General features: G+C 44.3%; 1 protein-coding gene across 2 annotated transcripts in view; it reads right to left on the bottom strand.

Moving 5' to 3' along the window:
- Spred2 (sprouty related EVH1 domain containing 2) overlaps nucleotides 1–25953 on the bottom strand; it is a 121962-nt gene that overhangs the window by 47780 nt on the left and 48229 nt on the right. Inside the window, exon 1 of one of the 2 annotated variants that reach the window (XM_090336789.1) lies at nucleotides 3211–3241. The exons of the other annotated variant lie outside the window; for it this stretch is intronic. Coding sequence (XP_090192915.1) covers nucleotides 3211–3227 — 17 coding nt within the window. The 5' untranslated portion in view covers nucleotides 3228–3241. Of the gene's footprint in view, nucleotides 1–3210; nucleotides 3242–25953 lie in introns of those variants that run through there. 2 annotated transcript variants of the gene reach the window in all.

Raw genomic sequence — 25953 nt, 5'->3', positions numbered from 1 at the left:
AATCCTGAACAGTGAGAAATAGAGACAGGTTTATCTCTGTAAGAAGTCTGTGTTATGTTTGCCTCTACCATTCCCAGACAATGATAGAGAATTTGCCTACAAGTGTTACTTATCCCATTACCATGTAGGGAGGATGATGTAGAAGGAAGGGAATGGACAGGTCAGGCCTGGTGTGGGAGCTACAATCCCAGCCACACCTCCACAACTCATCCATCCACACAGTAAGAACAAACATCTGTGGCTCCATACACGAATGCAAGTAAGGAAATGTTAAATGTTCATAGATGATCTGGCATGGTTTTAAACAAATCTTTTATGAAATGGTTACTGAATTCTCAGCCTTGACTTAGTGGAATATAACTTTAATCAATTCCCTAAAGGGGAAGGGTCTTGCAACTAGCAAAGATTGGGGGAAAAAAATGATGTGTTCAGGATTCAAAGGCTCCCTGACTATCATCACTCACCCCCACTCCAAGAAACTGAGAAATAGAAAAGAAATGAAAAGAAAAATATTTTCTCCAAGGTTATACCACTCTCCTTGGCTCAGGAAACATGCCCACTAAAGCCATCTGAGTGGAATTTTGGATTCTTTCTCAATTTTTAAGAGTCAAAAGAGAACAGCTCAAAGCTGCTTGTATGTGGCAATTAGTGGCTCTGGATGACACATTCCAGTAAATTTATGAATAAAAGAAAATGCTGGGTTGAATGTAGTGTCAGTAATGATGAATCCCACTAGAGCAGGAACTGAAGCAAGCACAGGGCTGGGCCTTTAATTCAACACTACTCAGCATATGGCTCTGGATGCAGGCAGGACTCAGTCAATAGCTATCGATTGCTTCCACATCGAATGATATACCTTTGGTTCCGGCTGTGGCTCTGAATTCTTCCCTCAAAAGGAAACAAGAAGTCTAAAAACCCACGTGGTCTTATAGTGCTTGATAGCAGAGGGGCCTCCAAAGAAGAACCACAGCCCTGAAGCAGTGAAGGCTGCCACAAAAATCTACAGTGCTCTGCTAAGAACCCGGATGGGACTTGAGCCCAGTGACACAAATCATAGGAAAGCAAGACTTTTCCACAGAGAACATCAATAAGTCAAGAGCTTTCAAAGAAGGATTTCCATATCCCTTCTTGCAATTACTTTCTGTAGGCCTCAAGGGGGAAAAGCATTGTAATGGAGCTTAATGTTTCAGTGAAATCAGAGCAAAGGAGGAATTCTGCCTTCAAGATAAAATAGAACCAACTCACATTATTTTTCTGATAACTTGCCAAAAACGAACTCTTAAGTTGAATGTGGCACCTGTCAAAATTGCTGCAAGAGAGGTGGATGCTGATAGTTCTGATAATTCGTGCCTGCAATCCTAGCTATTCAGGAGGTTGAAATCTGAAGATTGTGGTTTGAAGCCAGCCTGGACAGGAAAGCTTTGAGACTCTTTTCTCTGATTAAGCACCAAAAAGCTAGAAGCAGAGCTGTATACTTGACCAAAGAAGCTCAGAGACTGTGCCCAGGCTTTGAGTTCAAGCTCCAAACTGGTAGCACTTCAAAAAAAAAAGAAAAGGGGAGGGAGGGCAAGGGAACAGCCTTAATTTACTCCAAGACTGAGAAGAATTAGCTTTAGTTCATATTAATATTTTTGTAAAGTAGCTTCTTTTCCATAACTTAAAAATCCTAACTATTAATGAGAAATAATTGAAACAAGCCTTTACTTTGAATCTTAAGTATTTTTAATATCACCAAATGCTATTATTAAATATGTACTATATGCATGTATACACATATGCATATAAAAATAAGCACTACAGATGTGGGCAGGCAAATTCTTAGCAAAAGCCCCACATATTTCAAATACTGTTCTTCCTCATTATTGTCCTCTACCATTATTAGTATGTTACAGCATAACAGGTGGCTTTCATTTATAGAATGCAAAATTAATAAAATTTAGAGGTGGTCTGGTCTCCCAAAACAGGCCATTCTAAAAAAGCACACCCTTTAATCTACCAAACAGATAGAAACACACCAAACTTGCCTACAAGTTACATATGAAGTTCGGAATGTAATGCAAGCGGTAAACAGAATGCATTTACCAACAGTTCCAAATCATCCACCTCGAGGAAAACAAGGCATTATTACCAGAAAGGGGTGGGGGGTGGGAACAAAGGCTGTCTATTTTCCCAGCTTGGTAATCCCAGGTCTTGACACTCATGGGGCAAGAACAGGATTTACCATCACAGATGTGACTGTTCCACCATTGCTAGATCTTAGGCAAATTTGTGGGCAGTCGTGTTAAAGGTCCTGACCCAGCCATTCTGGACAGACAGACCAGGAAAGCATAAATAGTATTGCTATAAACTAACTATAGCATCTGTCCTTCACAAGTAGGACTCAAAAAGTACCTTTTAAAAATATGAAGAGACACTGACTAGTCTGTTAACACACATAGGAATGTTTAACACATTCAGATAAACAAGAGATTTGCCTTAACTAGTCAGGCATTGTTTAAATTTAGTGAGTGAGGGAAGGGAGGTCAGACAGGCAGACATAGACTCCCAATTATGCAGAATGATCCTGCAGATCATGGGAAGGCTATAATTAACTGTTGCTACCAAATCCCCATTACCCTCTCTCCCACCTTGGAAAAGTTAATGCATGAATTCAGAATGAGCAAATTGTGACCTGCAAAAAATAACCATATTCACAAAGGAGAGGAAGAAAGCTTCCCTGCTTCAAGTTATGCATCTTGTAGAACAGGGAAAAAAAAAACCCATACTGAAAGATATCCCACTCAAATATACCAGTGAACATCAGAGAGCCTCCTGTAGCCCCCTCTACTTAGCCATGTCTTTAAGGCTCTACATTACCCACCTCAAAGGTGCATCCACCTTGTAAGTCGTTTCCTAGGCAGCCTCTATTTTAGATTCAGGATTAATAAAAGCAATAGGTTAGAAGCATTTTTATCTGAACCTCTAAGGAGACCTTTGTTTTCCAAAAAGAAGATGAGAGGCTAACAACTGTACATTAACAGATCCGTGGCTACCTAGCTACCTTGCACGTGGACACACACACACACACACACACACACACACACACACTTCAGTTCTTTATAATTGCAATGAGTTTTCTCCCATAAGAAAACGTTGAAAAGCAAACAGTGGAAAGGTTAAGCCAAAGAGAAAAGGGAGGAATTAAAGTTCATGTAAACAGTAAGCACATACCTGCTGGGCGATGCCATTTCCTCTACATCGTGGAGCCCAAGTGCAGGGTATTAGCATTATTGCTACTCTAAAGCTTCCGACAAAAATGGATTGTCTCTGGCTGACCTGAGAACCAGCTGGCTGCTTGAGAAGTGGTTTCCCCCATATATGATTCAGTCTCCTTGACAAATATACTGCATTGTACTGGATGAGTCATCCCTGGGCTAGTCCGCATTTTATAGGCCTGTTGTGTCATTACTCACATTCAACATCCTGCTTCTCAAAAGTGGAAACTGGAAGCCTGACAGCTGACAGATGCTTTTTCCAATTAAAATATTGTTTAAAAAATTCCTGTAAGTTATGATTATCCATCGTTGAGAAAAGTCTGAAATGCCTAGGAAACAGAGCATGGCTTCATATATCCAAGATCACAGTCTGCAGAACCACACACGTGAGCTGTTCACCCACCCTCAGCCCCAAACAAAGTAACGAAGTCCAGAGAGCTCTTTCTCTTCTGCAGCTATCAGTTGAACCAGAATCGAAATGAATGACCTTTGTGGACTCTGCATTCTAAGGTTACCAGTGGCAAGAATTACAATAAAAGCCTACATATCAAAATTCTGGAGCTACGCCTTGTGGCATACAACAGTAATCCCAGCCTTAGTTATATCCTGTCTTCAAAAATTTTAATTAATTATTGTTTTTTGGCCTGTGGATAAGTTTGTTAGGTAGGATGGCATTACTATATTTTAAAGTCACATGATATTCAGAACTTGGTATAAATATTTCAGTCAAAGAACAGTTAAATAGCAGGTGCCTCATGTTTGTAATCCTAGCAACTCAAGAGGCTAAGATCTGAGCACTGAGATTGGAAGCCAGAGGGCAGGAAAGTGTGTGACAGTCTTATCTCCACTAAACTACCAAAAAAAAAAAAAAGCTGGAAGTGGAGCTGTGGCTCAAGTGGTAGAATGCTAGCCCTGAGCAAAAGAAGCTCAAGGACAGCACCCAGGCCCTTGAGTTCAAACCCCAAGACCTGCACCAAAAATAAGCAACCAACCAAACAAAAAAGTTTACTAAACAAGAAGAGAGAAGAGTAAAGAAATGTGTGAAACACTGGACAATATATAAAAACAGCTCTGTAACTTAGGGTAGAGATGGGAGGGGGAAATGAAGAAGAACAATGGAAGGCATACCATTAAAAATCAAGATGCTTGTACATATAACCTTTTTGAACTACTACTTAATTTTTAAAAATGAAAGACAAATCCATCTACTTTTTCCTGGTTCCTAATACTCAGAAAATAAAGTCACTCCCAGGACCACATGCATCTTTCTCTTGAACAGTATCACAAAAGAGAGAGAGAGAGAGAGAGACGGGGGAGGGGGGAGGGAAGGAGGGAAGGAGGAAGAGAGGGAGGGAGGGAGAGGGAGAATGAATGAATGTGAAAGCTTGGATAAATCGCTACATCTGTGTGGTGAGTATGTACAGGTTGCCTGCCATTTTCTTTGGTCCTTTAGCTATCGTTGAAAATTTTCATAATGAAGTCTTTCTAAAGTTAAAAACAGAGCCAGGAAGGCCAGGAGTTTGGCCTAGTGGTAGAATGCTTGCCTAGCATGCACCAAGACCTGAATTTGATTCCTTGGTACTACATACATAGAAAAAAAGCCAGAAATGGTGCTGTGGCTCAAGTGGTAGAGCTCTAGTTTTGAGAAAGCCCAAGGACAGTGCTCAGGCCCTGAGTTCAAGGCACAGGACTGGCAAAAAAAAATTATATATACACACACACATATACGTCAATATGTATATATACATATATGTTTAAAACAATTTCAGTTCCTATGACCTAATCTGTACCTTAAGAAAACACTTATCTAGTTAGTTAAGCATGAAGCTACCCACCACACATGTGAATGGGGAGTGGGAGAGGAGCTGAGGAAGTAGAGAATACCATCCACAGTGTGACACTCTCCCGTGGGTGTGGGAGCTGAACTTGAAGTTGATTTAGTCTTCTGGCTGCAAGGGGTGATCCAGGTGTCAAGGTTATATCAACCCTCTGAACTGATGCCTGCTGCCTCCTCCTCTCAAGACTATCTGGTGGCTGCTTCCTTATACATTCTTAGAGGATACAAGCCCAGGCCTTGTTCATGAGTTCAATGTTAACATTATAAAGCAGAGGTGACCATTTCCAGCTTCCTTTTATGACTTTGGAAACCCTCCATGGGAGGTTATGTAAGTCATGTCCATAGTCCCTTACACCAACAAAGCCGTTTGTAAGGTGGCAGTGTTTGCTTACCTCACTTCATGATCAAATGGGGTTACTTAAACTACGTGGGAGAAGAAGAGGGCTTTGATTTCATATTCAGAAAAAAATTCAGATATAGAAGCTTCAATGTATGTCGAATGAAATCACCATTGAAACTATCATTTCAAAAAACAGGGTGGCTCACACCTGTAATCCTAGCTACTCAGGAGGCTGAGATCTGAGGATTGTGGTTCAAAGCCAACCCGAGACAAAAGGACCTGAGACTCTTATCTCCAATTAACCTCTAGAAAATGGGAAGTGGGGCTTGGCTCAAGGGTAGGTTGGTAGCCTCGAGCTGAAGAGCTCAGAGACAGTGCCCACGCCAAGTTCAAGCCCCAATGACCCACAAACAAACAAACAATAAGAGTATTTGTGTTGATGCTGTGCAAAAGCATGACAAGTCACCATGGCAAACAAAATACAGAGTTCCTATGAATGCCTGGAAATGCTTACAGCATCCCTTCAGCTAAGAACGTAAAGGATGGATATCCTGCCCTAGGGCACGCCCACCTCAGCCAACATAACACAACTCCAGTGTTGAAGGACACTGTCTCCTGGGACTGTGAACTGGCTCTGAAGGGTGAAGACAGTCCCCTTACCACTTCACATCACAACCTCACTAATCCAGAATGATAAGTCTGACTGTGAACCGGAAACCATGACTTTCTTGGCGTGGATAGATTTCTTCCTTCATAAACATGACAAGCTATAAGCTTGTTCCCTAGCAATTCAGACCTGGCACACATCTGTAAAGAAAACATAACTGACCTGCATGCAACAGGCAGACATAGGGGGAATTATGACTTGAGCTACAGCTCTGCCCATTAGCAGAGAGAAAAGTCCCATGGACTTTCCTGCCTCGGCCACCTTCACATCTCAGCCTCTCAAGTCAGTAGCTGATACATGGCTGCTTTCAATTTCCTAATGGATGCTCCACTCCCACCTTTCTTTGTGATTCTAGAATTTGAACTACTTAAGGCCTTGTACTCACTGGACAGGCACTCTACCAGCCCGTTTTGGTTTTGTTATTTTTCAGATAGGGCCTGGATCAGTTTAGATCATGATTCTCCTATCTGTGCTTCTGTCTAGCTGGGATGAAAGGCATACATGACCACACCTAGCTTTTTCTGTAGAGATTTCACGCTCAGTCTAGCCTTTGAACTTTGATTCTCTGATCTCAGCTTCTCAAGCAACTAAAATTACAGATGTGAGCTATTGTAGCGAGCTGATAAGGCTTATTTTTCAAGTTCTTGCTACCTATTAATTTTGATCCACAAGTGTTTTTAGCAATTGTTTGCATTTTGTGGTTCTTGTGTGGATGTTAAAGACCACATACGGGTTGACTGCAAGATCTACAGGCAAACATGACTTCAAAAGATACTGTAGGAAAGAGCATGAGGACAGATACAACTATCTATATCTGGCTTTTACTTATATTATTTAATTTCTCTAAGCCTTCTATTAAATGGGTTTGGTACTATGGATAAGCGCACAAAATCACTTTGAAGGGATAAATGTGATCATTCAGGCTCAGCCAAAATGTGATCATTTGGGCTCAGATGCACACAGAACACTCTCCAATTTGTGCAAACAATGGCGATGAGGATGTTTGTAGATTTTATGAATTTACACTGGGGAGAGGGGGTCTGGGAGAAATTGTGGTCAGCCACCACATTCATCTGTTTACAGATTGTCTATGACAGTTACACAGATAGAGTTGAACAATTACAGAAACCATATGGTCCCCAAAGCTGAAACTAAAGTTTGTTGGCCTCTGGAGATCAACATCTGGGTGAGGGAAAATACTGAAGAACTTCTAGAATTCTTCTCCCTACCGAAGTTTTAGTCACTGGGTCCCTCTTCTGCTGAACATTCCATTTGTAATTCTATGCATGAGTGTAATTTATGATATCTGGATCACAGGAGCTGTTGCTTAGCTTTCCTTACAAGAGGGCACACATCCCTAACTCGTGGTGGATAGGAAATCTGCAAAGCTTGAGGTTGCTTTTGGTCTTTCTGCCTCCTCTCTTTCCTGAACTGCCCACTCGAAGAGAAGTCCCTCCCCGTTTTGGAGTTTAGCACACCGGCTGTAGTGTATGAGTATACAACCAGACTTCCCCACCCCCAAGCACATCTGTGCATTATGTAGAAACCACATGTGTCCCCAGAGCTTGAAGCAAGATGCGAAAGATGATCTGAAAGAGGCATTCAGGAAACGGAGCAAACAGAAATGAAGGATGCTTTCAAGAGGGCCCATGCAGGATTAATAAAGCAGTGAAGGGCCTTAGGAAATTAGGGCTGTAGTCTCACATTCACTGCTAAGAGCAAAATGGAGATGGAGGGCCAACCCAGAAAAAAAATGAGGAGGCACGCCTCAAAAGCAGGTCCCGAGACACATCCCCGCCTCCAATCGTGGTAAGTATTTTCTTTGGCAGGAAGACTTGTTTATTTGGGGAAATGAATCCACAGCATTAATGGATAATGCAGGTGAAGGAACTCCTGGGAATGGCCTCTGAGAGGGGAAATTTGAACAAAAGAAACCATTCTAAACTGCCTTCAGTTATGTTCTCTTGGAAGGAAAAACTCTAGCCAGCTGTTGGTCAGAGATGAAATCTAGTGAGTCCTCTCATGTATACAGTATAGTATACACTGTATAGTAGAGTCACTTTTTGCCTTACTTTCTATCAACATCTTGGAAGAAAACCTACAGAGAAATGCCTACGTGAAATACTAAAAGAATGATCAGCTGTGAGGGAGTTAGGTGTGGGGTGCACGAGGGCACAATTTCAGAGATAGTAACATGACAACAAAAGTCATCTGAAGCCAATTCAGCATGCAGCTGTTTTAGTGTACCTGAAATGGACTATTATCCTAAGCACAAATGCATACATAAATGCATGCCAGGTTTCTTGATGAATAGACAAAAGGGAGCTGGGTGCCAGTGGCTCATGCCTGTAATCCTAGTTACTCAGGAGGCTGAAATCTCAAGATCTAGATTCAAAGCCAGCCTGAGCTCTGTAAGACTCTTAATCTTCAAGTAACCACCAGAAAACTGGAAGTGGCACTGTAGCTTAACGTGGTAGAGTGCTAGCCGTGAGCTGAAGAACTCAGGGACAGCACCTGGGCGCAGAGGTCAAGCACCACAACCAATCGAAAAGAAAAAGAGAAAGAAAGAATGAAAAGGCAAAGGGGACTCACTTTCACCCACTTGCTCATTCTGTATAGAGAGAGCCATGTGGTTATCTCATCATACCCACAAGTCATGTTCCTGGCCTGTATGGAGGAAAAACAGGGGGCTGAACTGGTGGGCAGATGTAGTCTAGATGGACTGAGTTTCTTTGGCAGATCACTTGATAGGAAACAACACTGATGAGAGAGGGAGAGGCAAACGGAATATATTTAGAACTATGGGCACATCGCTCTGGGAAATCATGGGAGAAGCCAAGGGCCTAATCAGCAAGGAAAAAAGTTGACAATGCTGGTTCAATGGCTGAGTTGGAGATCAGGTATCTATGAGAAGCCCAATTTCCCCTGAAAGCATGGAGCAGGACTACTGAGGAGCAGTCAGGACCAAATCTGGCTTTTGAGACCTGGGCAGCAGAAAGCAATGAATCATACCTCAAGGCTGGAATACTAAGATCCAGGGATGGAGCTGGCTGAAGATGCGGAAAGGATTGGTAGAAGTGCACTAAGGAGGGAGTCATTTAATGTGGTTGGCACCCGACAGCCTGAGTGAGTTCTGCACTTGCATCTGCACAAGGTCGAATGGCTCACTCAAGGTCTCTCAGCACAATGATTGCTGCACATTATCAAAGGCACTGGACTCAAACTTGACATTTAGCTTTACTCAGTCCACTGGAGGGGAGTCACTGCCCCTTAAGGTAGTTTTACCCAAGGTTAGTGTTCTACCACTTGAGCTACAGCTCTTCTTCTGTTCTTTTGGTGATTAGTTGGACCTGAAGAGTACCATGGACTTTTCTTCCAGGGCTGGATTCTGACTATGATCCTCAGATGTCAGCCTCCTGAGTTTAGGATGATAGGCATGAGCTACTGGCCTGGCTGAAATCTCCTCTGAGAATTCTTGCTCATCAGCACATTAATACTCAACAGCATACACTTGGTGGAATTAGCAGTCTTGCTGTAGCTTTGGTTCAGCTTTGTCACTAGTTACATGACCTTGGGCAGAGTCTCTTCCTTGTGTCTCAGTCTCAGTCTAGAAAATGTAGGGTTTAAACATTTAAAGCTCCAAAACTCCTCATACAGACTGGAAAGAGTTGAGAAATCCATCTGATAGTACAAATGGCCAAAAGAGAAGGAGATGGGAAGAGAGCTGAACAGCACTGACTGGTCAAGAGAAGAGTTGTGTTCCTGACCTGGAATCTAGACTAAATCATGTCACCAGGCTATAGAGATGCTGATATACTCATCTTTACCTGGTTACTAAATGCTAGCCAGCTACTCTAGCTGTCCTTCCAGCATTGAGCGAGGGGTGAAAGGTCTATGGGCAGGTGTCCCATGGAGCCTCCAAGGGCAGCTAGGACACATATGATCTTTGCTGTGTATAAGCTCTGTTCAAGAAGCAGTGGGAGAAAGAACAAGTTCCTGGCCTCATCTCCACTCCACATCACTCCAGGTTAGTACCGGTTCATGGATGGAGGGAGAAAAGCATGCCTGGCTCCTTCTCACTTAGCGGCCATTCATGAAGATGGCTAGCTCTCAAGTTCCATGAAAATAAGTCTCCAATGCTGGAGGAACTGGAGACACTGGACAGTGAATGTGGCTTCCACCTCTGTACAGACTGAAATCCAAACAGGAAAGCTCCAAGCGGAATACAATAGAAAAGGAACATTTGAGCCAGGGCTGAGAATAGATCCTCCGTGTTCCTAACTTTGGTCTTTGAGAACACTTTAAAAGCAGCCTCGCCCCTACATGTTTTCTGTGTCGTCTTCCCCAAAGATCAACTCTGTCCTTTGTGTCCACTCCAGGGAGAAAAGGAGTTGCATGGATTTCATTTGTTTCCTGTGAGCCCTGAAGGAGTTAGGAATTGTGCCTGATGCTAAGAATGTACCAGCATGGAGCAAGTCTGAACATCTGAACATTCCAAAACTACCAGGGTGGGACCAGTTCAGCTTAAAAGGATTTTGCTGCTATTCAGGAGAAGCTGGAAATAAACACAAACACACAGACAATATGATGCACAGGATGCCAACGAATAAGCAAGGGATGGTCCGGAGACTGGGGTGGGAGAGGCAGCCAGGCCCTGCCTCCTGCCCCCCACCCCAGCTGGACACCCTCTCAAAGACAGCAGCCAACCATGCCAGGACCCAGTGCCATCCCCTTTCCCTTACAGTTAAACTTCAGGCACTGTTGGCTAGGCTTATAGCACAGAGTAAATAAGGGCAAAAGCTCATGGGCTCCCTAAGAAAACCAAATATTTACAATTTGTTGTGGAACAAGGGATCATGGGAAGAATATGATGGGCCGTTCACGGCCTCACTAGGCAGGTCGAAGCAGTCTCTGGGATGTTTACGTGGAAGTCAGCAGCACTCAGAAATCATAATACATCAACGGGGGCATAGCAAAGCTGTAAATCAGTCTGTATAATGTTAAGTACAGACACATTCTTCTTATTTAGTTAACCATTCTGTATAGTTTATACATTAATTTGTCTCATAAATCAAAATTAAAAATAGGTACACACACACACACACACACACACACACACACACTCATACCATACCACATCTGTCCCATTCCTTCTTTCCACCCAACAAGCCAATAGTAGACATCTCTTAAAAGTCGTCGTCGTCGTCGTCGTCGTCGTCGTCTTCTTCTTCTTCTTCTTCTTCTTCTTCTTCTTCTTCTTCTTCTTCTTCTTCTTCTTCTTCTTCTTTTTTAAATTTGTGTACTGGTTCCTTGAACTTATAATCCTAACTACTCAGGAGACAGAGATTTAGAGGATTATGGTTTGAGACCAACCTGAGCAGTCAAACCTATGAGGTTCCATTTCCAAAATAACCAGAAAAAAAAAAAAACTGGGCTGTAGGTATATATAGCTCAAGAGGTAGGGTGCCAGATGAGCTAGCAAGCTAAGAGAAGTAGAGACCCTAAGTTCAAACCCCATTACTGTTCTCTCCCTAAAAAGTGTTTTGTGTTTCCTTCCAGGACTTACATGAGTACAAATACATATTCTTCCTACCCACCCCACTTCTCTCAAATTAATAATAAAAAACAAAGGAGATTCATATAAAACTAACTCATTTCCTTGCCCTACCCTCTCATTTTTGTTTTTTATTCTACTCTAAGGATATGGTGCAAATTACTTAATTTTAATTTTTTTTTTTTTTTTTGCCAGTCCTGGGCTTGAGCTCAGGGCCTGAGCACTGTCCTTGGATTTTCTCAAGGCTAGAGCTCTACCACTTGAGCCTCACCACCACTTCCAGCTTTTTTCCATGTATGTGGTACCAAGGAATCGAACCTGGGTCTTTGTGCATGCTAGGCAAGCGCTCTACTACTAGGCCAAACTCCTGACCACTTATTTAATTTTTATAGTACTGGGAATTGACCTCAGGGCTTCACGCATGCTAGGAAAGTATTCTACCATTGAGTTACATTACTAGTTCTATGATTTATTTAATCAGACTACTATAAATGTGCATTTCAGTTTTTATAAACTTTTTGCTTTTAAAAGCAAAAAAAGTCCCGAGCTTATATATTAGAGTTGCTTTTATATACCAAGATGCTTGCTTACTGTTCTAAAACTATCAGACCATGATACATATATGTGAAAAAGAATAAAACCTTGCAATTGCCCTTCTAAAGTTATGGGAAGAGAAGATGTGATTCTGGTTTGCTGGATTAGGAAAATGTATGATGCATGTTGCACATGCTAAGTGGCTATCTGTGGAAGAGATGAGATCAGTTCAATTATTTAAGCTGCCTATTTTCCATCTTTTTCATTGTCCTCCCACTTGTCTTCCCTATAGCCCACCACTCATTCACTGGGGCCCCTGTCTCTTGAAAAAATTCTAGCTGTGTGTGGTGGCACAAGCCTAGTCTGGAATCCCAGCCATGAGGAGGCTGTGACAGAGGATCACCAATTCAAGGTCAGCTGAGGCTACAAAGTGAGACCTTGAACGAAAAGGGGGAGGGGGGAAGAAAATTAAGAAGTGAAGGGGCAAAATGACAGAGAGTGACGATTTGGTTACTCCTTCCTTGGTCATCTGCATTCTGAGATGCAGTGAAAGAGGCCTTGCCAAAGTAAAACCCCTGAGCAGAGCCCAGCCAGGAGCCCTTCCACGGCCCACCGTGAAGGAGCAGGAAATCCGAATCTGTGCACTGGAGTTGAGTCATTCCCTTGCCATAAGTACCCTAAGGCTTCTATTCTAGGTTTCCCACAGGGAACAAGCCTTCAGGCAGAAGTACCACAAGGCAGAGGCTGGGCTTCAATTACCACTTCCTCTGTAACCTGTCAAGGTCCCAGCAAAAGAGCTCAGGAAGGTAGGAAAAAGGCCATTCTATGAACATCTGCTGAGCCACATGCCACATCACGGGTGTGTGTACACAGTGACCATGGAATTACTCTGGTGCTAAACTCCAATTAGTAAAAATGAACTATTTTATTTGTTTGGTCACTAGGTGGGGGTGGGGGGGAGAGGGATGAGAAATACCTCAAGTAAGTCAGTCCTTCCTTCCTTCCTTCCTTCCTTCCTTCCTTCCTTCCTTCCTTCCTTCCTTCCTTCTTCAGTAATCCTGGGGCTTGAACTCAGGACCCTGCACTTATGGAAGCATGTGTCTAAGTCCTGTTAGCCTTGATCGTTTTGCAAATAGTCTTACCACCTCAGACTGTGACCCTCCCACCTCTGACTTCTCACATAGCTAGGATAACAAGCACTACCACAAAACCTGGAATATTGGTTGAGATGGGGTTCTTCCCAGCTTTATGCCTTAGCTGGCAATTGCCCTGACTGCAATTCTTCTGAGCTCAGCTTCCTCAGTTGCTGGGATCATAGGTATGAGCCACTGCACTCAGCTTTAAAAGGCATTTTCAAGACCAATTACAGAAAACTGCATGGACTTGGTATCAGCTAAGAAAAAGAAATGATTATTAGTCTTTGATACAATAGTAAAGCAGTTCTTTTTTAAAGTTATTTTTCTTTCTTTCTTTTTTGGGAGGTAGGGGGTCAGGGGTCAGTCGTGAACTCTGGGCCTGGGCATTGTCTTTGAGCTCGTCAGCTCAAGGCTACCACCCTAACCCCTTGAGCCACAGAACCATTTCCGGGTTCCTGGTAGTTAATTGGAGGTAACAGTCTCACCAACTTTAGTGCCAGGGCTGGCTCTGAATACCGCCCCCTCCTGCCCATGGCTAAAGTTCTTTTCTTTTGGAGCTATATATTGAAGTATTTATGGCTAAAGTGATATTTCTGGGCTTTGCTTTAAAAATGCTCCAAGTCACCTTCCTTGCCCCCCCAAAAATAAAAATTAAAAAAAATTACAGAAAGCAGCTGCGCTGGGCGATGACTATGTGTGGGTGGTGCAAGGTAATGGTAGAGGGAATGCACTATCTTGTTTGTCTTCAGGTGGGTATGTAAAACATCTCATGGTAAGAAAAAGGAGTTCGCTACTATGGGAAGACACAGCTAGGCTCATGGTGTGGCACCGCCTTGAATGACCCTCAGCAGAGAGAGCTAGTGACCATTCAAAAGTCATCCGGCCAGCTAAGACACTGGTTGTGAAACTGGGTGCAGCTATATCACCTGGGACGTTTGTGCTGTTTCATTGGTATCTAATTCAAGCGCTGGGAATGCAGCCTGGACTTTGGAATTTTTCAAAGCTTTCCATGTAGCTAATTCTAATGTAGAGCAAAGTTTAAGAATCAGTGCTCGGAAAATCTACGGGTGTGGCTCAGGAAGAAGGCAGGATAGTGAAAAGGATGGCGGCAGCTGGGCACACGTCTTCTAGGACCTTCCCAGACTACTGATCCCAGGCTCCCAGGGCCAGCACATGCTTCCCAGCATTGTGCCTACTGTCAAAGGCCAGGCTGCAGCTGAAACTGGAGTCTGCTTAGAGCCCAATGGAAGGTGACCTGCTGTCAATGCCAGGCCACAGATCACATTCCAGTGACTACCCACTCACCCAGCCTAGTACACTCAGGGCCAATGCCATCCTAGGGAGAGCAACCTGGCTGGCTACAGAGAAAATTCCTTTCTAACAGGTACAGGGTCTGAAGCAGCCAAATTTACTTAGCTGCCTAATAGCTGGTATTAGTCAAGCCCAGAGAAAAAACTATTCTCTCAGAAGTGCAAACCTCACAGCACAAAGAGACTGGAGAGAGACTCCCTCCCCTTCCCCCTTTTTTTGTTGATCATGGGGCTTGAACTCAGGGCCCAGGCACTGTCCCTGAGCTTCTTTCACTCAAGGCCTATTAGTGGTCTACCACCTTGAGCTCCACTTCTGGTTTTCTGGTGATTAACTGGAAGTAAGAGTCTCACAGACTTTCCTGCCTGGTCTGGCTTTCAACGCTGGTCCCTGGATCTCACCCTCCTATGTAGCTAGGATCATCGGTGTGCGCCACTAGTGCCTGGGGAGATTTCTCTTGTGGCAGGTGGCACAGTGTGTGATGTACAATTACGAGACTCTATCCAGTTTTACGTGACAATGGAGTTAATGACGATGTAATTCTCAGAGCCATGGGAGGTGAAGGGTTTCTGGTTTTTTTTTGTGTTAACTACCCTAACCCTCACTCATGACAACCCTGAAGTGTAATTGTGTTCCTGCTTTACAGATGAGAGAAATGAAGCCCAGGCAATCCTAGTTATTATTTCTGAGTCAACATAGCAGCAGAGAAGCTGGAATTTGACACAATCCAACTCCAATGCTCTTTCTTTCCATTGTCATGCTCTCCAAGAAGTCTGCTAGGATACATAGTCTAGCATCTGGTACCTTTCATTTTCTCCTATGACAAAGTCGTCCAAATCCAGTTCACGTTTCTCCCCAGCACAAGTGCAGCTGATGTTGCTTTCTGGCTGCCCTGCCCATGGCATTACATCAGAGGACAAAGGCTTCCTACACACTAGCTTTATTATTGATTCATTCATTCATTTGATCAGCAGAACTAGGGATGAACCTAGAGCCTTGTGCATGCTGAGCAAGCAATAACTAGGCTACAATCTCAGCCCTTTCAGAGCTTCAGCCTTATTGTTGTTATTGTTATTACTTTGTGTACATCCTGGGCCTTGAACAAAAATTGGGCATGCCATCTCTGAGCTTTTTTGTTCAAGGCTAGCACTCTACCACTTGTGCTATGACTCTATTTGTGCCTTTTTTCATAGTTAATTTGAGATAAGAATCTCAGAGTTTTCTGCCTGAGCTGTCTGATCCTCACATCTCAGCCTCCTGGTACCTAGTATTACACAGGTATCCAGCTCTTTTTTTTTAAAGACTATATCTAAAACAAACAAAAAAGACATAGTCTTAAAAAAAAACAAACCAAACTGCATTGCTTGCTGATCTTAAAGGATCTACCCATTTCTCCTGAGTAGAGAGCTGGAACTTTAGGTCATCTTAATTAACTTCTAAATTCCTTGTTGAGGATATACACCTTGCACACACTTATTTCAGAGTCCAATTTTATATGTCCAAGGTCAAAAGTCAGGTTTTGGTGCACTTCCTGCATGCAGAGTCATTGCTGTTAGTCTCCTTCACAGCAACATAAGCCCCAAATGCAAAGGCAACTCAGCTGTGAGCATCACTTAATACTTTACTTCAAAATCTCAACCTTATAAGTTTAGTCTACTCTGTCCACTCACTTCCACCCTCTGCCTTTGGTGCTACTGCCCTGGAGACTACTTGGTAGCTCAAGGATGTTGACCTGGAACTCTTCCAGGCTAGTCTTCCAATAAATGAACTACCACAAGAAAAGACGAGAAGGGAGGGGAATAAATCCTTACTGGTAATTAAGAATCCTTTGGAGGACTGAGGATACAGCCTAATAGTAGAACACTGGTCTAGAAAATAGAGGCTCGGGGTTTAATTCCTAATGCCAGTACCACAAACAAGAAAACTTTAAAAAACTTACAGTGAGGGGCTGGGAGTTCGGCCTAACGGTAGAGCGCTTGCCTAGAATACATGAAGACTCAGGTTCAATTCCTCGGTATCACATACATAGAAAAAGCTGGAAGTGGTGCTGTGGCTCAAAAGCTAGAGCACTAGCCCTGAGAAAGCCCAAGGACAGTGCTCAGGCCCTGAGTTCAAGCCCCAGAACTGGCAAGAAAGAAACATACAGTGAAGGAACCCGCAAACCAGCAGGGAGAAGGAAGGGGAAAGAAGAGGGTGATGGGGAGGGGACTGGAATATAATTAAAGTACATTATTAGGTATGTATGTATATACGCATGTGTGTGTGTATGTGCGTGTGTGTGTGAAAACGGCATAATGAAACTCACTGCATGTATGCACATTGGTATTGGAGCTTGAGCTCAGGTTAGGACACTTTCCCTTAGATGCTTAGTTCAAGGCTGGTCCTCTACTATTTCTGGCATTTTTGTGGTTAACTGGAGTAAAGAGTCTCAGACTTTTCTGCCTGGGCTGGCTTCGAACCTTAATCTTCAGATCTCAGCCTAAGTAACTAGGATTAAATGCCATGAGCAACTGGCACTTAGCTCCTTATGCTGCTTAAGGGGGGGAGGGGAAAGTAATGAAGGGAAACTTGATCAAAGTGTATTATATGCATATATGAAATAAAACATCCTTGTATAATTAATGAGCTAACAACAAAAATTAAAAAACTTTTAATGAATCCATTGTGGAAATTTGTTCACATTATTTACCAAACTTTATTCTAACGAGCCTATGGCCATTTCCCAACCTTGAAAATCTACCTGCACAAGATCACACTTAACATTGCCAAGTATGGTCCCACTATCTTTTTTTGTTTTCTGCAAATAGTATTCCAAAAAGGCTCCTGGCAGTGTCTAAGCAGATGGGTTTGAGAGCTAGATGACGACGGAGCCTCCTGAGATGAGGTCACAGCTCAGGAAGATAACAGTGCTCATGCTCAAACACAAAGGTCTATGTCCAGATGCTGTGGTGCGTGCTCTGATAGTATTTCCCCTAAAGCAGCAAGAAATTCAAGCCAGATGATTGTATCTTGTTGGTTTATGACTATGATCCATCATGTGGCTTTGCATGGCATTAATGAGAACCATAATGAAATGTAAGCTGACATTTACCTGTCATGCCAAGTACACCCTACGTTTTTGTGTTGTGAATTCTCATAACAATTCTCTTCCTCTCCCTCTTTTAGAGATGGGGAAGAAGGACCCAACCCCCACCCTCCCAAGCCATGGAGAGGTAAAAACCAAGTAGCAGCCTGTACCCAGAGCACACAGCTCCTTTCTAAAACCTCACTGGCTTAGTGGCCACTACCCAGCACACCAAGACATCTTGGAAGTCAAACCAGACCTCCCTCCAGACAGCACTCCACAAACCCAACAGCCACAGGAAGACTTTTCTTTTTTTTTTTTTTAAAGTCATGACAGAAGTGTCAGTCCAGCCAACACAGTGCTGCTTGGTTATTTCAACAGTGTAAAATTTAACCCTCCCCTGGTTAAAGATGGTGTCATCTTCCAGCCTGCTATGCCCAGCTGACACAGTAATAATAAACAAATGCCTGTGCACGGTGAACAATGTACACATGGGCTGATCCGGGCAGTACAGGTCAATACCTTGATAGTTAACACCTAGTAATAGACTCACACAGCCCAAGCTTCATGCCCTGTCTCACCCATTTCTTGTAAGGCAATTTACCTCATCTATCTAAACTGGGGCTCCTTCTTCCGCAAATGGGTTTATGAGCATCTACGCAGATATCTTGGAGTGTGTAAAGGAAGTTAACACTGTATTTAAAAAGGGAGTGTCTAGCCTGGTGCTGGTGGCTCTTGGCTGTAAGCATAACTACTCAGGAGATCTGAGGATCAAGGTTAGAAGCCAACCCCAGTAGCAAAGTCCCGAGTGTCTCTCATCTCCAATTAATCACTAAAAGCTGGAAGTGGAACGTGGCTCAAGTGGAAGAGTGATAGCTTGAGCAAAAAAAAAGCTAAGCGACAGTGCTCAGGCTCTGAGTTCAACTCTCAGTGCCAATATATGCACAGACAAACATGTAAGGCAGCACATATATACAGCAAATATTTAATACACATTTACTTTCGTGCTAATTTTCCCAGCAAAGATTCAGATACAAGTTGCGCAACAGAATGGCGAGGTGCCTTAATTCACACAGGCTGGGGATAGAAGTGCCAACAGAGAGACACTACTGATAAATGTCCTCAGCAAATCCCGACCATCCACACTTCAGCACGTTCTTCCTGGGCTTGTGGGGTCAACATGAAGCTCTTCCTTCCACAGGGAACTGGGGAAGCAGTGGACAGCAGTAGAATAGCTGTCCCCCTTTCTCCTGAAAGGGCCAGCTCCACAGGAGTTTGCTTGGTGGGTCCATACTTACCAAAGCAAGAATGTCCCACGTGTCCCACCTCCCCTGTGTTTTCACAACACAAGCAGATACTTGAGTAACTACTGGGGGTGGGGGCGGGAAGAGACTGGGTTCAAATAGTGGCTTTCCAGGACCTAGCCTGGAAGTTACTTTGGAGAAAGCTGAGGAGAAAGGATTAAGAATAGCCATTGAGCTATTGGAGTCTGACCTGGGAAAGAGAACCAACAGAGTGTTGAATTGTTGTGTGTGTGTGTGGAGGGGAGAGGCTTCCTGGGGGAGACTAGTCAGCAAAGCAGGCTAAACAAAAATAAACAAGCCAAAAAGGGTGCTTTTGAAAGGAGCTTCCCTAGGAAATATATGTTAAGACTAGATCACCCCTCATTCAACCAGGCCATCCAGTGAATGGTGAACAGGTTAAGGCTACACCAGTAAGCTGGACACTGGTGGCTCATGCCTGTAATCCTAGCTACTCAGGAGGTTGAGATCTGAGGATCAAGGTTTAAATCCAGCTCAGGCAGGAAAGTGTGTGAAACTCTTTATCCCCAATTAGCCATCAGAAACCCATAACTGACACTGTAGCTTAAGTGGTAGGGTGCTAGCCTTGAGAAAAAGAATTTAACGGCAGTGACCAGTCTGCAAGTTCAAGCCCCCTGACCAACAACAACAAAAGCCACACACCAGTGGTTGAGCCCACTCTTACAGATTACCAACACTGTCTTACAGACCTTGGAACTTGATCCACAGTCACAATTCAAAATTTTCTGGTGGTAACAGAAAAATAAAATAAGTAGTATGCAGATGAAACTAATTCCTAATGGTAGAGTTGACATAGCCTGAGAGATCTAAACTATTTCCATTCTCAAAAAGCAGTCAAGGGGCTGGGAGTTGTAGCCTAGTGGTAAAGTGCTTGCCTAGCATGCATAAAGCCCTGGGTTTGATTTCTCAGTAGCACATACACAGAAAAGGCCAGAAGTGGTGCTGTGGCTCGAGTGGGAAAGCGCTAGCAATTACTAAGGAGATACTCGTCATTCTTTTTCTTTGGAACGAGGCTTCAAAATCCAACATGCATTTGGCACTGAAGTCAAGTCGGTCCACAGCTGGCTCGTTTCGAGGGCTGGGTCATCCAGATAGCTAATCGCCTTATTACTGGACAATGGTCGGGTGCAATTCTTCCCAGTGGAGTTGCCTGGACACTTCCCCCACCAAGTGGGAGGGTGTGCTGGTAGTGGTGTGGTGTGAAAAAATGTGCCATCCCAGCCCCATGTCAGAAGGCCTCAGTCCCAGGCGGCTGGCCTCCCTCCAAGTTCCGCTTTCTACACAGGCCACCACCCACACAACCTGGTCAGCCCAGCTTTGCTGCAAGAGTCATAGCAGGCTTAATCTTTGAAAATACACACTGGCATGTAACTAACACTAGCTTGGGAGCTGTGGGCACAAAGAAAAGAGCAAAAACAGCTCCCAACGGCAGGTGGACTGGGCGGAGGGGTTGAACCATCCACACCCACAGAACCTGGTGTGTCTGTCTGTCAATCAGCTCTGCACTTCAAGCTTCAGCATGGCTTTCCCTCTCCTCTCTTCCTGTGCAGTCATGAGCACAACTGCCCTGACTGTACAGGTAGGGGCCTGTTTACAACTTGAAGATGCGTTAAGAACCAACAAGTCTAAAAAAAGGGATACTTGGAGCTCTCCAGAAAAGCAGATTTTTTTTTTAGGGGAAGGAGGGGGGAGTCCACTTGAGCTTCCAGCTTTTTCTATGTATGTGGTACTGAGGAGTTGAACTCGGGGCTTCATGCGGTGCTAGGCAAACGCTCTACCATTAAGCCACATTCCCAGCCCCAAAACAGAATATTTTAAATACAATATATGTAATATATTCCCCTGTGGGATTCAACAGGACACTTGAACTTTCCTCAAAAGGTCCTGGGCTGCTATTGCTTTCTATTTCCAGACTCAGTCCAGAAGGAAGCCACCTTTCACCTGGAGGAGGTGGGTGAAGCATGTCCATCAAACCTATCAAGGACCACTTGGGTTTGCTATGACCTGGAATAATCTTTCTGGCTTAATCTGCCTCCCTGGGGTGCCCAATTGAAACATCTCTTGAACACAACAACTGACATACCAGTATGGAAAAGTTCTTTTATCAGTGGAAGAAAATAATTTAGGGCTGGGTGGATAAACATGTACAGGAAATACTTCTATAGAGGTCTTGATCCTCTGAAGATTAATAGCCCACGGAACTGGAGACCAGCCTCAAACTCAGAGGAAATAGGCAAGTTATAAAAACAGGAAGAACGGGAAGTTTATTTTGGGATGAATATTTGTTCTACTGAAGCGCTGGACGCTGACAAAAACCTTGATCTGCAGGTCATTTGCTGCAGCTGAGCAGCTGCAGGGCACGTTTCCACGAGCTGGCCCACCAGAGATTTCCGGGTCTTTTTGGAAAGGACCTTACCCCACCCCTGCAAAACATCTGCCTTGCAGCCTCTGGCTGAGCCCTCCCCCCCAATCCCCCCCCCTCAGCAGTCCTGCTGGTGTTTGGCATCTCCCACCCTCTCTGCCTCCGCCTCTGTCGCTGGCTCAAAGTACTTGATATCTGTCTTCTGTCACAGCAGGATCCTCTCAGCTGCTCTAGTCTCATCAGCACCTAGAGCTCCTGCCACCACCCTGTCCCCGTCCCCTCCAGGCTTCCCCACTGACTGCACAATGAAGTTCAGTGGGCTTATGTATGATGGACAGACACACACCTGTACAGACTCATCTCTACCTACAGGGCCAGCTATGTGCTCTGCATGGCCTGGTAGAAAATGAAAATAGTTCGTAGGGCCACTGGGAGTTCAAAAAATGAAGAATTCGGGGTTTTCTGGTGTAGTGGCTTATTCCTGTCATCTTAGTTGAGGATGAGGGATTGAGGTTCAAAGCCAACCTGGGCATAATAGTTTCTGAGACCTGCCATTTCAATCATGGCCATCATACATTTCCCTGCCACATGTAACATAATGGTTGGGCACAATGGCACTCTCCTGTTACACCAGTGACAAAAAGAAACTGAAATTGGAGGATCATAGCCAAACTATGTCCTCTTCTTACAGCAAGACTCTATTTCAAAAACAACCAATGTAGCCAGGTGCCTGGTGGTTAATGCCTGTAATCCTAGCTACTTAGGAGGCTCAGATATGAGGATCGTGGTTCAAAGCTAGCCTGAGTGGAAAAAGTCCCCATGAGACTCTTATACCCAGTTAACCACTCAAAAACCAGAAGTGGTACTGTGGCTCAAAAAAAAATTATAAGAGTGCTGGAGCACACAAAGAGGCTAAGGGATAGCACCCAGGCCCTGGGTTCAAGCCCCACAACCAGCCAAAAACAAACCAAAAAAAGGACTGACAAGTGGCTCAGATACCAGAGACTCTGCTTAGCAGGCTCAAGTCACCTGAGTTCAAAACCCAGGACTGCCAAAGAGACAGAGAGAAAGAGGAATTTCAGGAGCTAGGAATATAACTCATTGGTAGAGCACTAGCTTAGCATATACAAAGCCTAAGGTTCAATCTTCAGCATGATCAATCGATAGACTTTCAAGATAACTGTTCAAGCAGCACAAGGTGTACCTTTATGAGGTCAGTCCCTTCCCTGGGCCTCCCTCAAAACAACTCCTGAAGGCAGCAGACGCTGTCTCTAGAGAACCTCCTCCTCTCCCCCACCCGCAGTAAAATACTGGCTTCCTGCAAAGACAAGGGGACCCATTCTCACCGTGATCCCCCCCCTGAGCTCTCTGGCCTTGATTTAGTCCTATTATTTATTTGCCTGTCATTCCTCCACACTTCAGTTACAACGGGTATCCAGGGCTCCTTGCCTTGCTCAGTTACCTCTGCGCCTTTCCTGCCACATAGTCTAAATAAATAAACTAGACACACAGTAGGGCTACTATGAATTTCTACTGGATACCCACTAGGGAGTTTTGCTCTCTATCGTGACATTTACAGAACCATGCCCTTGACAAATGATTGGTGCAAAAGAAAAGGAAGGAAGGAAGCTCTTAAGATTTTTCCTTTTACCTCAGAGGAAGGACTGAAACCCTGGGGGAGGAACTCCACTCCTCACCATGGTTCAGTGCTGCGGGGGGGGGGGGGCACTGTGGCAGTGATTCCACAGGGGGCCAGGCCAGCATCAGGTGGAGGTGGGGATCAGGAGTAATACCTTTCTCTCTTCCCTCCTGGAAGAGGGTGCACACACCTCAAGAAAAGGAGAGTGAATTTCCACTCCACTGTCAGCAAAAAACAGGCTAAGGACAAAATTTTAATGAGCTCTCACTTCCCTGGAGATGGTGACCGTTTCAAGGAAAATGCTTATGGGCCCAGAAGTTCTTTTCAAAGAGGTAGAACGAGGTAGAAGATAAAGTGACAACCACCCCTAAACTATAGACACCTTCAGCTTCAGCATCAGCATCACTTAGTGCTGGTACTAAGGCTTGAACTCTGGGCCTGGGTACTGTCCCTTAGCTTTTTTTTTTTTTTTTGTCAGTCCTGGGCTTGAGCTCAGGGCCTGAGCACTGTCCATGGACTTTCTCAAGGCTAGAGCTCTACCACTTGAGCCTCAGCACCACTTCCGGCTTTTTTCTATGTATGTGGTACCAAGGAATCGAACCCGGGTCTTCATGCATGCTAGGCAAGCACTTTAACCACTAGGCCAAACTCCTGGCCCTGTCCCTTAGCTTTTTCACTCAAGGCTAGTGTTTCACTGCTTGAACCACAACTCTGATTCTGCCTTTTGGGCAGTTAATTAGAGGTAAAGAGTCTCACAAACTTTCCTGCCTAGACTAGTTTTGAACAACAACCCTCAGATCTCCGCCTACTGAGTAGCTAGGATTACAGACAGGAGCTACCCGTGCCCAGTTCTTATTTTTTAAGAGGAAGAAAAACATTGGCGATCCCAAATAACTTCCTAAGTATTCAGGCCAAGTTGATTTTTCCAGCAATTAATTGGGAACAGACCAGGCCCTCGGGTGATGGTGAGGGATGGTAGCGAATGAGAAAACCCAGCGCGTTCACCCTTGTGTCCTCTGATACAAGGTCTTCCCCAGACTGAACAAAGGAGCCATCCTACGCCAGTGGGTGTGCAGCAGCCAACATCTGTGAAGTCAAATATTGACGAGGCAGGGCCAGATCCCTTATTCTCCATACTATCTTGTGGGGCAATGGCACAACCTGTTCTCTTCTTGCTTACCTACCTATGTGCTTACCGAGTCGCAAGAATGCACTCACACTTCTGGTTATTCAACACCAGAGGCATGCTGCCAACTCAGTTAAGCTCTCCTTACAGTCACATCTAATATACACCATCTTCATTTTTACCATAGGCCCCCATGTTCCAGGAGGAGAGGTGGTCTAAGGAAGGCCTGCCGCTGTTTGCATGTTCAGAGCCCTCTGCTCTTCCCAAATGCCTTGTGTTGTGATGGGTTAACAGGGTGGATGCACAGCTGATACTGGGAGGTGTGCCTCAACCACAGTCAGGGTGCTGGAGACTGGAATTCTCCATCTGCAGAACAATCTCCTCAGTGCACACCATTCTTCTGGGGAATATCATGGAAGCAGTATAAACTCCCTTGCACAGACAACAGGCCTCTCAATCCCATAGCCAATAACTGTGACCTGAGACCCTAGCTTTCCCATAAAACAATGTTATCTCAGTTTACTTAATAGCAAGCAACAGATAGATACATTCAATTCTGATGCCAGCAAAGTAAAAAGAAATATGAAAATTTCAAGACATATCTGGAAAGGCTCCAAAGGGATTTTTTTAAAAAGATAAACAGGGCCCATATTGGAAACGTGACATAATTATGTGCATATGAACTCCAGAATGGAAATACTACTTGGTTAAAACAATGCCTATTGATTGTCCAAATGAAAATGAAGAATTTGTTGGACGTGGTGGCTCACACACCAATTACTTGTAAAACCAATTACTTGAAAGGCTGGGCTAAGGAGGATCTCAATTCAAGGCCAACCTGAGCAAACAGTTATCAACAATTCCATGTCAATAAGTAGGCCAAATGTGGTCATACCCCCTGCTATGGGGGGAAGCATAAACAGGAGGAGTAAGATCCAAGACTGGTTCAGGCAAAAACAACCTGAAAAGTATCTAAACATAAATGACTCGGCAGGATGTGGCTCAAGTGGTACAGAGTCTGCCTAGCAACGACACAGACCTGTATTTAAACCCTTCCCTACAAAAATGCCCTGGATAGAAGGGCATTTGTAGGTACTTCAACATGTGGGAAGCAAATAACTCAAATCTACCATGATTCACCCTTATGGTTTAGTGTGTGAGGCCAATGCCTTGCCAAGTGGTGTTCAATCAGTTACTTAATCCACATTTGGTGGAGAAGTTCAACCTGAAGGAATCCAGGGCTTATGAAACTGAATCTGAGCCCTCAAGGGAAAGATCATGTGTCTTCCATTAGAGCCAAAGACATTATCGATGCCCAGCAAATGCCAGTGAAGCAAGCTAGCCCTGGGCATATGTGGGCAGGGTTGCCTGGCCCTGCCCAGCCCAGCCTAGCTCAGCCCCATGCCTGGCTTCAGCTAAGCTTCTGCTCTACACCATTCTGGGCTTCACAAAGCAGCCAAGGTCCACAAACTTGCCGCTTTGTGTTTGCTGACTTTTGAGGACACTCAGAAACAGCTTTGTGTGCACTGTTATAAGGATGACTGCAAAGTGACAGGGTCCCCTCAATGTGGGGTCACTTCTCCAGTGATTCCACAGGGCAGACAAAAAGCAGTAAAACCAGGAGGAAAAAAGGAAATGAGAGAGAAAAAGAGATAACAGAGCCCCAAAGCAAGAGACAAGGGACAGTTCCTAGTTGCTTGAGGCAAAAGGCAAAACCCTGCACATGTGGTCCCTTATAAGACAGGCCCTACTCTTTAATTAAATGGTCTTTCTCAGATTAGCTCCTAGCCCTTCCCAGGACCCCATTCTC

This window comes from Megascapheus bottae, chromosome 7 (assembly GCF_031878675.1).
Source record: "Megascapheus bottae isolate mThoBot1 chromosome 7, mThoBot2.hap1, whole genome shotgun sequence".
Classification (NCBI taxonomy): domain Eukaryota; kingdom Metazoa; phylum Chordata; class Mammalia; order Rodentia; family Geomyidae; genus Megascapheus; species Megascapheus bottae.
Note: the sequence above shows the minus strand (reverse complement) of the source record. Positions and strands in the feature narration are given on the sequence as shown.